At 32.8% G+C, this 15,711-nt stretch overlaps 1 protein-coding gene across 1 annotated transcript; it reads left to right on the forward strand.

Moving 5' to 3' along the window:
- Positions 1-9,141: 9,141 nt before the first annotated feature.
- LOC134696931 (uncharacterized) lies at positions 9,142-12,669 on the forward strand. The gene is made up of 4 exons (XM_063558898.1): positions 9,142-9,256; positions 9,879-10,074; positions 11,394-11,520; positions 12,489-12,669. The coding sequence occupies exons 1-4, from the start codon at positions 9,199-9,201 to the stop codon at positions 12,489-12,491; spliced, it is 384 nt and encodes a 127-aa protein (XP_063414968.1). The 5' UTR covers positions 9,142-9,198; the 3' UTR covers positions 12,492-12,669.
- The last annotated feature ends 3,042 nt before the right edge of the window (positions 12,670-15,711 follow it).

A 15,711-nucleotide genomic window follows, 5' to 3' on the forward strand; every position in this document is an offset into this window, starting at 1 on the left:
GGCTATTTCTTAACTTTCACGAGTATTTCGACAATTAAGTCCTCTAATATGCGTTGCGAAACATGTTGACTATAAACATTTTGTTCCTCTCGTTATAAGCTTTCGAATGAGTTATAAGGTTTATCTATAATTAGGGGCTAAAGGGTCGCAGCAGTCCATTCCATTATTCAAAATATCCATTTCATTATTCAAAATTGGCTTTTTCTTAACTTTCACGCGTATTTCGACATTTGAGTCCTCTAATATGCGTTGCGGAACATGTTCAATATATACATTTTGTTCCTCTCGTTATAAGCTTTCGAATGAGGTATAAATTTTATCTATAATAAGGGGCTGAAGGGTCGCAGCAGTCCATTCCATTATTCAAAATATCCATTTCATTATTCAAAATTGGCTATTTCTTTACTTTCACGCGTATTTCGACATTTAAGTCCTGTAATATGCGTTGCGGAATATGTTGACTATATACATTTTGTTCCTCTCGTTATAAGCTTTCGAATGAGTTATAAGGTTTATCTATAATTAGGGGCTAAAGGGTCGCAGCAGTCCATTCCATTATTCAAAATATCCATTTCATTATTCAAAATTGGCTTTTTCTTAACTTTCACGCGTATTTCGACATTTAAGTCCTCTAATATGCGTTGCGGAACATGTTGACTATATACATTTTGTTCCTCTTGTTATAAGCTTTCGAATGAGGTATAAATTTTATCTATAATTAGGGGCTAAAAGGTCGCAGCAGTCCATTCCATTATTCAAAATATCCATTTCATTATTCAAAATTGGCTATTTCTTAATTTTCACGCGTATTTCGACATTTAAGTCCTCTAATATGCGTTGCGAAACATGTTGACTATAAACATTTTGTTCCTCTCGTTATAAGCTTTCGAATGAGTTATAAGGTTTATCTATAATTAGGGGCTAAAGGGTCGCAGCAGTCCATTCCATTATTCAAAATATCCATTTCATTATTCAAAATTGGCTATTTCTTTACTTTCACGCGTATTTCGACATTTAAGTCCTGTAATATGCGTTGCGGAATATGTTGACTATATACATTTTGTTCCTCTCGTTATAAGCTTTCGAATTAGGTATACATTTTATCTATAATTAGGGGCTTAAGGGTCGCAGCAGTCCATTCCATTATTCAAAATATCCATTTCATTATTCAAAATTGGCTATTTCTTAACTTCACGCGTATTTCGACATTTAAGTCCTCTAATATGCGTTGCGGAACATGTTGACTATATACATTTTGTTCCTCTTGTTATAAGCTTTCGAATGAGGTATAAATTTTATCTATAATTAGGGGCTAAAAGGTCGCAGCAGTCCATTCCATTATTCAAAATATCCATTTCATTATTCAAAATTGGCTATTTCTTAATTTTCACGCGTATTTCGACATTTAAGTCCTCTAATATGCGTTGCGGAACATGTTGACTATATACATTGTGTTCCTCTTATTATAAGCTTTCGAATGAGGTATAAAGATTATCAATAATTAGAGGCTAAAAGGTCGCAGCAGTCCATTCCATTATTCAAAATATCCATTTCATTATTCAAAATTGGCTATTTCTTAACTTTCACGCGTATTTCGACATTTAAGTCCTCTAATATGCGTTGTGGAACATGTTGACTATATACATTTTGTTCCTCTCGTTATAAGCTTTCGTATTAGGTATAGATTTTATCTATAATTAGGGGCTTAAGGGTCGCAGCAGTCCATTCCATTATTCAAAATATCCATTTCATTATTCAAAATTGGCTATTTCTTAACTTTCACGCGTATTTCGACATTTAAGTCCTGTAATATGCGTTGCGGAACATGTTGACTATAAACATTTTGTTCCACTCGATATAAGCTTTCGAATGAGGTATAAGGTTTATCTATAATTAGGGGCTAAAGGGTCGCAGCAGTCCATTCCATTATTCAAAATATCCATTTCATTATTCAAAATTGGCTATTTCTTAACTTTCACGCGTATTTCGACATTTAAGTCCTCTAATATGCGTTGCGGAACATGTTGACTATATACATTTTATTCCTCTTGTTATAAGCTTTCGAATGAGGTATAAAGATTATCTATAATTAGGGGCTAAAGGGTCGCAGCAGTCCATTCCATTATTCAAAATATCCATTTCATTATTCAAAATTGGCTATTTCTTTAATTTCACGCGTATTTCGACATTTAAGTCCTCTAATATGCGTTGCGGAACATGTTGACTATATATATTATGTTCCTCTTGTTATAAGCTTTCGAATTAGGTATAAGGTTTATCTATAATTAGGGGCTAAAAGGTCGCGGCAGTCCATTCCATTATTCAAAATATCCATTTCATTATTCAAAATTGGCTATTTCTTAACTTTCACGCGTATTTCAACATTTAAGTCCTGTAATATGCGTTGCGGAACATGTTGACTATATACATTTTGTTCCTCTCGTTATAAGCTTTCGAATGAGGTATAAGGTTTATCTATAATTTTGGTTTAAAGGGTCGCAGCAGTCCATTCTATTATTCAAAATATCCATTTCATTATACAAAATTGGTTATTTCTTAACTTTCACGCGTATTTCGACATTTAAGTCCTCTAATATGCGTTGCGGAATATGTTGACTATAAACATTTTGTTCCTCTCGTTATAAGCTTTCGAATTAGGTATAAATTTTATCTATTATTAGGGGCTTAAGGGTTGCAGCAGTCCATTCCATTATTCAAAATATCCATTTCATTATTCAAAATTGGCTATTTCTTAACTTTCACGCGTATTTCGACATTTCAGTCCTGTAATATGCGTTGAGGAACATGTTGACTATATACATTTTGTTTCTCTTGTTATAAGCTTTCGAATGAGGTATAAAGTTTATCTATAATTAGGGGCTAAAGGGTCGCAGCAGTCCATTCCATTATTCAAAATATCCATTTCATTATTCAAAATTGGCTATTTCTTAACTTTCACGCGTATTTCGACATTTAAGTCCTCTAATATGCGTTGCGGAACATGTTGACTACATACATGTTGTTCCTCCTTTTATAAGCTTTCGAATTAGGTATAAATTTTATCTATTATTAGGGGCTTAAGGGTTGCAGCAGTCCATTCCATTATTCAAAATATCCATTTCATTATTCAAAATTGGCTATTTCTTAACTTTCACGCGTATTTCGACATTTCAGTCCTGTCATATGTGTTGATGAACATGTTGACTATATACATTTTGTTCCTCTTGTTATAAGCTTTTGAATGAGGTATAAAGTTTATCTATAAATAGGGGCTAAAGGGTCGCAGCAGTCCATTCCATTATTCAAAATATCCATTTCATTATTCAAAATTGGCTATTTCTTAACTTTCACGCGTATTTCGACGTTTAAGTCCTGTAATATGCGTTGCGGAACATGTTGACTATATACATTTTGTTCCTCTCGTTATAAGCTTTCGAATGAGGTATAAGGTTTATCTATAATTTTGGTTTAAAGGGTCGCAGCAGTCCATTCCATTATTCAAAATATCCATTTCATTATTCAAAATTGGTTATTTCTTAACTTTCACGCGTATTTCGACATTTAAGTCCTCTAATATGCGTTGCGGAACATGTTGACTATATACATTTTGTTCCTCTCGTTATAAGCTTTCGAATGAGGTATAAGGTTTATCTATAATTAGGGGTTAAAGGGTCGCAGCAGTCCATTCCATTATTCAAAATATCCATTTCATTATTCAAAATTGGCTAACATGTTTAACCCCGTTGAATTATTTATGTATGTGTCTGTCCCAATTCAGGAGTCTGTAATTTAGTGGTTGTCATTTGTCTATGTGTTACATATTAGTTTTTTGTTCATTTTGTAAAATAGATAAGGCCGTTAGTTGTTTACATTGTCTTATTGGGGCCTTTTATAGCTGACTATGCGGTATGGGCTTGCTCATTGTTGTAGGCTCTACGGTGAGCTATAGTTGTTGATGTCTGTGTCATTTTGGTCTTTTGTGGATGTTTGTCTCATTGACAATAATGCCACATCTTCTTTTTTATATTTCCTCATTTTTATGCATATTGTTGCATTTAGGTCGTCCGTAAACCCTCTTATGGTCATTGCAAATCAAAATGTAGCTATAGTGTCACGGTCAATTTTTTTTATATTTTTTTCACTATTCACCGGTTCAATTTGAATAATGAAACATAAACCATTTCATTATTCATTATTCATTTTTCAATATTGAATAGTGAATAATGAACTATTTCATTATTCATTATTGAATAATGAATAATGAACTATGAATAATGGACGTACTTCAGCCCGGTGAATAATGGGATATAAAAAATAACCACGAATAACATAACAGAATAAGGTAATACAGTACTGATTATAGAAGCTACAGATGCGCATAGAAAAAAAGAAGTCACTCAAAAGACGAAAAAAAATATTCTTAAATCATTTCAATGAGATTTTTTTTATAGTTAAATGTAATTAAAAAAAAAGATACAATTAAAGAAAACCGAAATGCACCAGAATATTAAAAACATTCCGAAATGCCTCAAAGCAAACCCATCCAAACTTATTTCTATTATTTTTATTGAATGATGATAATTTGTAGAATCTGATTTATCTATTTATTTCTAGCCAGTGTTTTTGGATAAAAAGATATCAATGACATTTTTAAAGGGCTGTGTACACTACAATAAACAGTCTTAGATTGTTTAAAAAGATGTAGCATTTTCTTTTGAATATTTGTTTGTTGTTTTACTGATTCAAATAATTGTAATAAAATAAGCTTTTATGTTTAAAAACTTATGATTTATATAAATAGCTTTGATCAGAATTTAAAACCTTTTTATTCATTATTTTCATATTCGAAGGACGATACATTGTAGAATTTTCATTTCTTTTACGTGGGTCATCAGTTCACTTGCTATTTCTTTTGATTGTGTGAAACATGTATGCATTTTCATTGACAATAAAACATTTTCTTATATACCAGACTTATAGCTTTCTCTTCACGGCTTACGTGTCGCTTCTATCCGAACATGCTTAAAATTAGTCTTATTTTCACAAGTATATAAGGAGATAAAATGTAGGATACACATGTGATAGTCAATAATTAATCAACTCAAAGACAAACGAATCCAAAAACATTGCATGTCCGTAGACAATTAAGATTTTAGAAACAGAGAAATGAATATTTGTTTTATTACATTTTAAACCTGCACGGAGTGTTTAGTTGTCTACAAAGAAGGCATATTGTATATGTACCGATTATCAGGTTATCTGCATGTTGATATCGTAAAATATCAGCTGCGAGACATAATATGAAGCTTTTTGTCGAGTGAGCGTAGCGAACGAGATCAAAAAGCCTTTATATAATGTCAAGCAGCTGATATTTTACAATATCAATATGCAGAGAATCTGATAATCGATTTATCGGGCTATATTTGCGTGTTTCAGAAGTGTTTTCTTTGTTTGATAAGTTCAGGTCAAAGTTATTAACGTCGGTTCAAACATTATGACGTCGCTGATATGTGCGGGTCAAAGTTATTAAGGCCGGGTCAACGTATTTGACGTCACAAAGACATGATACGGAAAAATATTAAGAGCTGAACAGAGTGATATAGACAGTGGGACGACCGATAAGGTAACTTACTTGTCCGTTGATCACTATGGATAATTGTCTCGTAACAGCAAATACAACAAAGCTCCTCATTTTAATGCCCCATTTGTTGGCATTTTGTTTTCTTGTCTGTGCGTTCGTTCGTCATTCCCACTACAGGTTAAAGTTTTTGTTCGAAGTAGTTTTTGATGAAGTTGAAGTTCAATCTACTTGAAACTTAGTACACATGTTCCTTATGCCATGATCTCTCTAGTTTTAATTACAAATTAGAGATTTAACCCCATTTTCACTGTCCACTAAACATAGAAAAATGATAGTGCGGATTGGGCATCCGTGTACTATGCAGACATTTTTGTTGATAAATAATTGTTAGATGCAGATTTCAGTGCCGCTAACAGCATTTTATATAAGACAAAAATAGACTGACAACGCAATGGCGGAAAAAAAGATAAAAGCCACACCATAGAAACTCCCCGGCAGTTCCAGCTCCGATCCGCAACAAACTACTCTACATAAATAGAGTAAAGGAAATTAGTTTCGATCAGAAACGATCACTGTACGGAGTTTGACACAAAACTAAATACTGAGCAAGACCCCACCAAAAACTTGGGGTTATCTCGGGTCCTTCCGAAGTATTAGCAGGTATTGCTCCACATGTGGAACTCGTCATGCTACTCATGAACGAACAAACTGGTGTTTATTCGATAGACCTCATTCGATGGAGGACGGCATTGCGGTAAGGACGGTTGGAATATATCCTTCGTTGTCTATGAACAGATATTTATAGTGTGTCTTTCTATGTTTTGATGTTTCTCTATTGTTTCAGATAAGGGTAAAGGTTTGGTACCATTTAAACTTTTAAACCTGCTGCAATTGTAAGCACCAGTCCTGTCCTAAGTCAGGAATCTGATGTTCAGTACTTGCAGTTTAATGATGTGGTTCATAAGCGTTTCTCGTTTCTCGTCTTTTATAAAGATAATTATTGTGTTTTTCACTTGTAATTTTTGGGGCCCTGTATAGCTTGCTGTGCGGTGTGAGCCAAGGTACGGGTCGAAGACTGTACTTTGACCTATAATGCTTTACTTTTATAGATTGTGACTTGGATGGAGAGTTGTCTCATTGGCACTCATATGACATCTTCTTGTATCTACAAACAGGCATTTGACTCTGTAACCAGACTTAACTTATGGTTGAAACTATCAAGAGTTGGTATAACAGGCAAATTACTTTCTGTTTTAAAATCAATGTATTCTACAGTAAAAGTATGTGTGAAAGTTGATGGTTTTTATTCTGAGCAGTTTACAAGTTCAGTTGGTCTTATGCAAGGGGAAGTTCTTTCTCCTATACTTTTTTCGTTATATGTAAATGACTTTGAAATGGAATTTCTACGTAATAGTAATATACCATATGAAGTGCAAGACTTGTCATTATTTTTACTTATGTATGCTGATGATATGATTTTATTTTCTGATTCAGTTATTAGCTTGCAAGATATGTTAGACACATTATTATTATATACTTGTAAATGGGGTTGCCAAAACAAAAATTATGGTATTTAGAAACGGAGGTTTTGTAAAAGACGAAGAAATTTGGTATTATGATGGCAATGCTATTGACATAGTGGATGAATTTTGTTACCTTGGTGTACTGTTAAATTTTAACGGTAAATTTGTTAAAGCTCAAAAACATTTAGCTGAGCAACGTAGAAAAGCTGTTTTTGGTTTGAAGTCGAAGGTTTCGTCATTGTATTTGAATGTTTTTACATATTTGAATTTATTTGATACTTACATTAGCAGTATTTTATGTTATGGTTGTGAAATATGGGGCTTCCATAAAGCTCCAAATATTGAAAAAATACAACTTGATTTTTGCAAAAACATATTAGGTGTCAAACAATGTACAACAAATGTTATGGTTTATTTTGAATTGGGTAGATATCCTTTGATATATTTTAGAATGTACAACATAGTGAAGTACTGGTTCAAATTATTATCCACAAGCAATTGTATTCTTAAAAACTGCTACAGGGAACAACTGTATAATTTCTGTAATATTAGAAGCAGTTGGATTTATCAACTACAACAATTATTATTTAACTTGGGTTTAAATGAGATCTGGTATAACCAAGACAATTTGATAATTGATACAAATTTATTATTATTTGTAAAAACAAGGATATATGATCAAGCAAAACAGACTTTGAATGATCAACTGAACGTTTCATCTAAGTGTTATTTATATAAATATATTGTCAATAATGTATGTTTACAGAATTATCTAACTAAACATATGAATTTTAGAGTGTATTTAACTCGCCTTAGATTGTCATCTCATAATTTGTTTGTTGAAGTAGGCCGTTATCATGGAGTAAATAGGTTAGATAGAAAATGTACTCTTTGTAATTTGAATATCACTGAAGATGAATTCCATTTTGTTTTACAATGTGAAAGCTATAGAGACTTAAGGAGACAGTTTATTAAACCTTATTATTATAGACGTCCATCGTCGTTCAAATTAGTGCAACTTCTCAGCACTGAAAATGTAAAAGATTTGCGTAATTTGTGTAAATTCTTGTTTAATGCACATAATCATAGGACCAAACTGTTATTGGTCAATACTTGATATTTATTTGCTTCTCTGATGTATTATGTTATGTTGTGTTATAGAAATGTATTTGTATTTATTGCACTGATAAGCATAATGTGCTTAAAGTAATAAAGAATTGAATTGAATTGAATTGAATTGTATCTATTTTTTAAATATAGAGCAATTGTCGCAATAATTATGCACATGATCGTCACAAAACGACAAAATTCAGATTGTCCCAATCCCAATCTCTTCTAATGTGTACGACCAATTTCGATTACTAAGTTTTTTTAGACTAATTGGAATGATGTTGAAGGCCGTACTTTAACCTATAATGGTTTAATTTTTAAATTGTTATTTGGATGGAGAATTGTTTCATTGGCACTCACACCATATCTTCCTATATATATTAAGGCGCACAAGAGAAACTATTAACACTATTCTAAATTTGAAGATAACATTGTTGTTTCTTCTCCCATTCTTGTTAATTCGTCCTCGATCGAATGATTGACCCTGGCTAGTTAATAGATGTTTAATCAAGCTCTTTTACATTAACACTTAGAATATAAAAGGTAATGCAGACAATCTTCTATTGTTTCTAGGGAAACAGATACTATGTAAATATATAATGACCCTACAAGCAAGGGCTGTAAATAATGCAATGACCTTGACCGTCTATGAAAATTTGCATGTAGGCTATTTTTACCTGATTAAATCAAATACATGTATGTGATAAAAGATTTACTTCATGTGCTACTTTTTGAGGTAATTTAGGTTCAAATTTCATATATTTCCTGAAAATAAGGATTTGTGGACGTATTTTTCCTTTCGATATTTGTAATTGTCATTTGATGATAGTCTTTATTTCAATAAACATTACTTACTTTAATACTTAATTACTTTGAGTGAAGTTGAATTGATCATTTGTTTTGTGAATCGTCGGGAAATCCATTTTTAATTTGAATTAACACAAATCTGAACTGTTGTCACCAGGATCAAATACCAATTGAAATATGACGAGCAGTATATTTTTCTGTATTCTATGTACATATGTTATGCTGGTCTTATGTGGTAAGTTTATTGTGAACGCGCTTTATGTTATACAGCCTCCCTTTCACAAATCTGAAACAGTTGGTCAATTCACAACGATGCATGTACGTATATCAAATTAATTGTTAATGTCATGAATGTGCAACGAACATTATGGGGGACAGGTTCGCTTAAAATTATTATTAAGTGGAGAAAACGGATTAATGGGAGACAGGTTGGCTTAAAATATTGTTATTAATTTGAGAAAATTGAGTACGGTCCAGTGGCGGAACCAGTCATTATTAAAGGGGGCTCCTAAGCAAGGATAAACAGGGACTGTTTCAAACCATATATCGCCATTCTAATCATTGGTCGTAAATAAGAGGGCTACAACCATCGGACACCCACCAAGTTGTGGATCCTTCACTGTGGTCAAAAAGGTTTCACAACGTCTCTATTTCGGGACGCTCTACAAAATGTGTTTTTGTATGCACTGTCTTTCATTGTTACTGCATCAAAAGTGAAACATAATTTTCATCTAGATTGATTGGTTATTGCTTGTTTAACATTCAGTGACAATTTTCATCATAAAAAACTGACATCTGACATTGGACCCATACCGCATCTCATTTGGAATTAAATATTAACACAATTTTCTATACAGTTTCCACAGTATCTGGTGACGAATGTTGCAAAGAATACACAGTTCGAAGTGGTAGAAAAATCGATGCTAAGTGGTGTCCCCGGTACTGTTGTTATGATACCATTTATCATGACTACACATGCTGTGAAGATGAGTCCAAAAGAGCTCTATCTGACCATAGGGAAGAATTCTGCAGCAAGTGGTGGTCAGCTCATGTGTAAGTACATATATCAATGTATTGAGTGCGTATGTAAAGGATGGACAACACATATGTAATAAAATAAATATTAAGTGATTTGCATTACACGTGTAAAAACATTTAAGAAAATGTGGTATGAGTGCCAATGAGACAACTTTCCATCCAAGCCACAATTTCACAGGCACTTGTAACATTAAGGTATATAGGAATTTTTTTCTGAGACAAGTGCCTGTGCACAATTTATAAAAGTAAACCATTATAGGCCAATGTACGGTCTCCAACACGGAGCATAGGGGCACGCTGAACAGCAAGCTATAAACGGCTCCAAAAATTACTAGTTCAAAACCATCCAAATTGAAAATCCAACTGTCTAATCTCTATATAGAAATGAGAAACGAGAAACACTTATGAACCACATCAACAGAACAAAACCACTGAACATCAAATTCCTGACTTAGGACAGGTGAAAACAATTTCAGCGGGATGAAAGTTTGTTAACGGTACCAAACCTTCTCTCTAATCTGAAACAATAGTTTTATCATCACAACATAGAAAGACACACTATAAAATATAAATTAAAGAGGTCAAACTCAATAAAAAAACCGTATTAACACACTATGAACAAATACATTTTATATGTACAATGTAAACACATTTTTGTACACAGTTAATATATAATTGAGTGGCGAGCAGAATGTGTGTAAATGACGGACAGGACATGCGGAGTTGTGATAGGCGATATAAAACTGACATTTCGATTCAAACCTTGTTTTGAAGAAACGTCTATTAAAGTCCTGATTATAGCGTAGTTGAGATCGGCGATACAAAACCGTCCCCTGTTCTAAAAGTACATAATTTTATGAATTTTGATTGGCGAAGTTGTGACTGGCAAAATAAAATCGTACAATTTAATTCATCCAGATTTGTATAGGTATGGCCCTGGTTTTATTGGTGCTGTGATCGGCGGTATAAATCGCAAAATTAATTCTGACTACCTATGCAATTTATATAACGGCTCTGGAAATTTGTTTACCTCTCAACCGGTATTTTTTGCAAATACCCCTTGTAAGCATGATATATTTGTATACAATCCTGTTCTGATTATTGGAGCCGTGATCGGCAGTATATAAAGCGTGAACAAAATTAATTCAATCTATGTGTTATCTGTATGTCCCTGATTGTTTGAGGTTTGATACTAGGCAGTTTATGAATTGAACACAATTAATTCAATCTATGAATGTTTTTTATGTACGATCCTGTTCTCTTCGGTGTAGTGTTGTTTGGCGGTATAAAAGCGTTGAACTTCACAATTAGTTCAATTAATTTATGTTTTATAGGTACGTCCCTGTTCTGGTTGGTGTAGCTGTGTTTGGCAGTCTTGTTATTGCATGTAGTTGTATCTGCTGTTGTGGAATGTCAAGTGGACAGTCCAGTGGATCAAATATTGCTTCCAAATTTAGAAAGGTAAACTCATTATACGAATGAATATAACCTATAAAAAATCTAGAGGGTCTTAGGTTCTGTGTCGCTCACAATGCTTACTCTTTTTTTATGGTAAAAATCATCATTAAATATATAAATATATTCAAATATTTATTTATTGTCATATAAACTCTGAACAATAAGTTTGTGACAAATAATATAAACATATACAAAATACATTTAACAAACAAAACCATGAAAACAAAAAAAGCAAAAAAGCAAAACAATCTATCTATATATAAATAAATCAAGAGTCCCCTGTCCTCAGTTCTAATGCCTGTTTAAAATAGGACCCTAAGCTTTCTACTTCTTTTGAGGTTGATGAACAAAGAAGATATTTATTTTTTTCATTTTCTTGCCAGGACATAAAATCTGGCATATGTTTAATTACATATCCTATAAAGTTATCTCTTAGTTTAGCATTTTTTTTGCAGTATAAAATAAAATGGGCTTCATCATCCATTGTATTAATTTACAGGATGTGCATAGTCTTTTATCTCTAGGTATTTTTAAATGTCTTCCGTTTTCTATCATTAAATTATGATCTCTAATTCTCATTTTTGAAATGTTACTTCTCTTTTCAAAAGATTTACAGTTTAAGTAGTTTTCCATTTCTAAATTTTGCTTTAAACTTTTATATAAGTAGTACAATTTACTTTTTTAATCTTTTTTTTTCGGATAATGCCTAGTATAATGTAACTCTATTAAGAGTTAGCTGACTGACAATTCCAGTCATATTTATTTGAATTATCCTACTGATAAGTTTTCCTTTTTCGAGATGATAATTATGCAAAAGAGAAAAAGAAAACAAAACATGACAAACAACGCAAACAAACTGCTTTGTAGTATTGATCTTTTCTCACACTTTTTGTATATTTTTCATGAATAATGAATTTGTCATTAATTTATTTTCTTTAAACATAATATGATTTGGTTTTATCTACTTTTAGTAATGGATCAACAATAACAGGAATACCTCACAAGTTCAAGACGGATTTGACGATCATCACATTTTTTTCAAGGAACATCATAATCTATATTTCTGAATAAAGGATGTGTATTTTGCAACTCTGAAATATGATTAGTATTGTAAATATATTTTGCTAGTTTGGAATATAATTTTGTTGAAAATATTTCGTTAATGTTTGAAGTTGTATGGATAAAGGAAAATGTTGGCCAACTGACAATGAGACAGCGACCTCGTTAAGACCAAACAATCAACAGTTACATTAAGATTTATGTCACGTGTATGTGTGTGTGTTTGTTTATACAAGTCATGTCTACACTTAATTTCATAGTGCAATCGAGGGCCTAAAATTTCAGGTTCATCTGATGAAAGATTTTGACCACTTTTTAAACACTTAAAAGTGTCTATTTCATTAGATTCAATTAGTTTATGTGAAAGATTTTAACTGATTTAGTCATTAAAAACAATCCAATTCAAGCTCAAATATGAAAAATCTACCAAATATGTTTTTTGTCCTAAATGAAAGTGGCCGCATCCGTGTTCATTCGCAACCTTTATATATGTTATGTATTATCATCAAATACAACTTACAATTCAATATTAAAGATGAACACGAATGCGGCCACTTTCGTTTTACACGTAAACCGTCTTAAATTTAACTAAAAAGCTTAAATTGTGAGAATTTCAGTAATTTAGCATGACTTAATGGTGCTACTACCCAATATATATGCATTGTATTGTCAAAAACAGCCCATATTTTAGTCAGAGATTACTCTGACGTCCGACGGCTGTTTTGCCAGACAAGCTGGGGGCGTGGGACGTCAGAGCTTGTCCCATTTCAAAAAGTGAATATTTGCCCACCCAAAATAGATGCGCTGCTTTGACGCTTCTGGAGCCGACTGAGGGCCTTGGTATTATATAAATCGGGCATCAATCTATTCATTTTTCATTTATCTCTTCATTTATGTAAGTTTCACCTACCTGCAAACCTTTATGTTTCTATATTTTAACAGTTTTCACAGAGAACCGTCGATTTAAACATTTTGACTTTCATTTTCAAAGATTATCACGTGACCACGAGAAAACAGTGCAAATGACCACACAGAAACACCTCCTTCATTTACGATGCAAGTTACATAAATGTCCGAGAGCTGTCGGAACTAACTGCTAATTACCGATCTCCTGTAAAGGAGGTAAAAAAACGTGGTTGCTTCTAAATATTAAAAATTGATCTCCTATAAAGGAGGTAAAAAATATAAATATTGGTATATTTGAGTCTCGAGGCCACGAACTCTCTCGTAACTTGACGTCCATTTGAAAGTGAAAGTCAAAATGTTTAAATCGACGGATCTCTGTGAAAACTGTTAAAATATAGAAACATAAAGGTTGGCAGGTAGGTGAAACCTACATAACTTAAGAGATAAATGAAAAATGAAGAGATTGATGCCCGATTTATATAATTCCAAGGCCCTCAGTTGGCTCCAGAAGTGCAAAGCAGCGCATCTATTTTGGGTGGGCAAATATCCACTTTTTGATATTGGACAAGCTCTGACGTCCCACGGCCCAGCTTGTCTTGCAAAACAGCCGTCGGACCGTCAGAGTAATCTCGGACTAACCATATTTATGCAGCAGAAGCATTCTACTTTCCAATAAATAACTAAAAGTTTACATTTTAACAATTTTGTAAAACTGCTATATTTTTGGGCCAAAAAGGGGTCTTACTGGACCTACAGTACTCCTTTAGTTTCAGGGGTAGAAAATTTCAAATAGTATCATTATTTACACTTTCATAAGTTTCCCCTAAACAACATTGAACGTATGGGGAGAGTTGTCCCATTTTGAAATCATGCCACATACATGTATCCTTATTATGTTCGACCAGTTTCTGCTGAATGATAAATATACCTGCATATTACATTTTATAGCAAATCTGGTCCTAATATGAGATAAATAGATGATGTATGATTGTGGGTCCCCGATGATTCTACTAGCCGAGTAGCCAAAATTCGCTCCTAGTATGAAAATACAGAAAATAAAATTGAGAAAACTTGATTGAAAGTTTGCTGTTATTAAATTTTGGAAATCATTTTTAATCCTCTTCATGCAAAGCTCTGATTTCTTGTTCAAATTTTGCTACAAATGTAGTTTCTTTTTGTTGCGCCTGCGACTTTTGTCGCAAAAGCGAGACATCCTCCATTCCTTCGTCGTGGGAGGCGGTGTCCACAAGTATACACTCTGTTATTTCAGTTTTAAAACGTTTAATAACTTTCTTAAACTATCCTTGATTTGTACTAAAATTGGAAAGAAGAATCAATTTATGATTATGTTTTACTAGAATGGCGGATTACAAATATCTAACTTTTAGCTAATTTGGTGATATCGATAGAAAAACTCGGCGTTAACTTTTAAAATTTATACAAGGATTTGAAATAGTACTATAAAGTACTTGTTTAAACTGAAATAACCTCTAACTTGAAAAGCCTGAAAGATTACTGAAGTACCATAAATGTATCATTAAAAATTATTACAATTTAAATATCAAATGTTTACTATGACAACGTCTTAGCAGGTGCTTTATTTGTACTGCATGTTATAAAATACAATTTTAAGAGAAATCATCTAGGTCAGGTCGTCTTATTTGTACTATTTTTAATAGCGCTGTTGGTGGGTGAATGTTCCCAGTGGCGGATCCAGAAATTTTTGTAAGGGGGCCCACTGATTGACCTAAAAAGGAGGCGCTCCAGTCATGTTCAGTGAATCCCTATATAATCAACGAAATTTTCCCCACTATGCCCTACCCCCTCCCCAAAGGTCCTACTGGATCCGCTAATGGGTTCTAATGACACCCTCAGTCCTGCACGTGCTAACCATAAATATAATACAACTTATTCAAAGGAGCATAAGCTGAGAGAAATAAGGAAGAAAAAAAATTAAAAAAATATGATTTTTTTTTTCTCAATCATTATGAAAGCGAAATTGTGAGATAATAATTCCCTTTTTAACGGACAGTTTGTCAAAAATAAGCTAAAGAACAATGCAAATGAGTTATGAAATTGCAAGTGAATAATTGGACCTCATTGGTTCCGTATTCATGTCACCTTTAATTTAACCCTTTATCTTAAAATTAGTTACTAAATATAAGAGGATATGGTACGAGTGCCAATGAGACAACTTTCCATTCAGGTCACAATTTGTAAAAGTAAACC

Source organism: Mytilus trossulus, chromosome 14 (assembly GCF_036588685.1).
Source record: "Mytilus trossulus isolate FHL-02 chromosome 14, PNRI_Mtr1.1.1.hap1, whole genome shotgun sequence".
In the NCBI taxonomy this organism is placed as follows: domain Eukaryota; kingdom Metazoa; phylum Mollusca; class Bivalvia; order Mytilida; family Mytilidae; genus Mytilus; species Mytilus trossulus.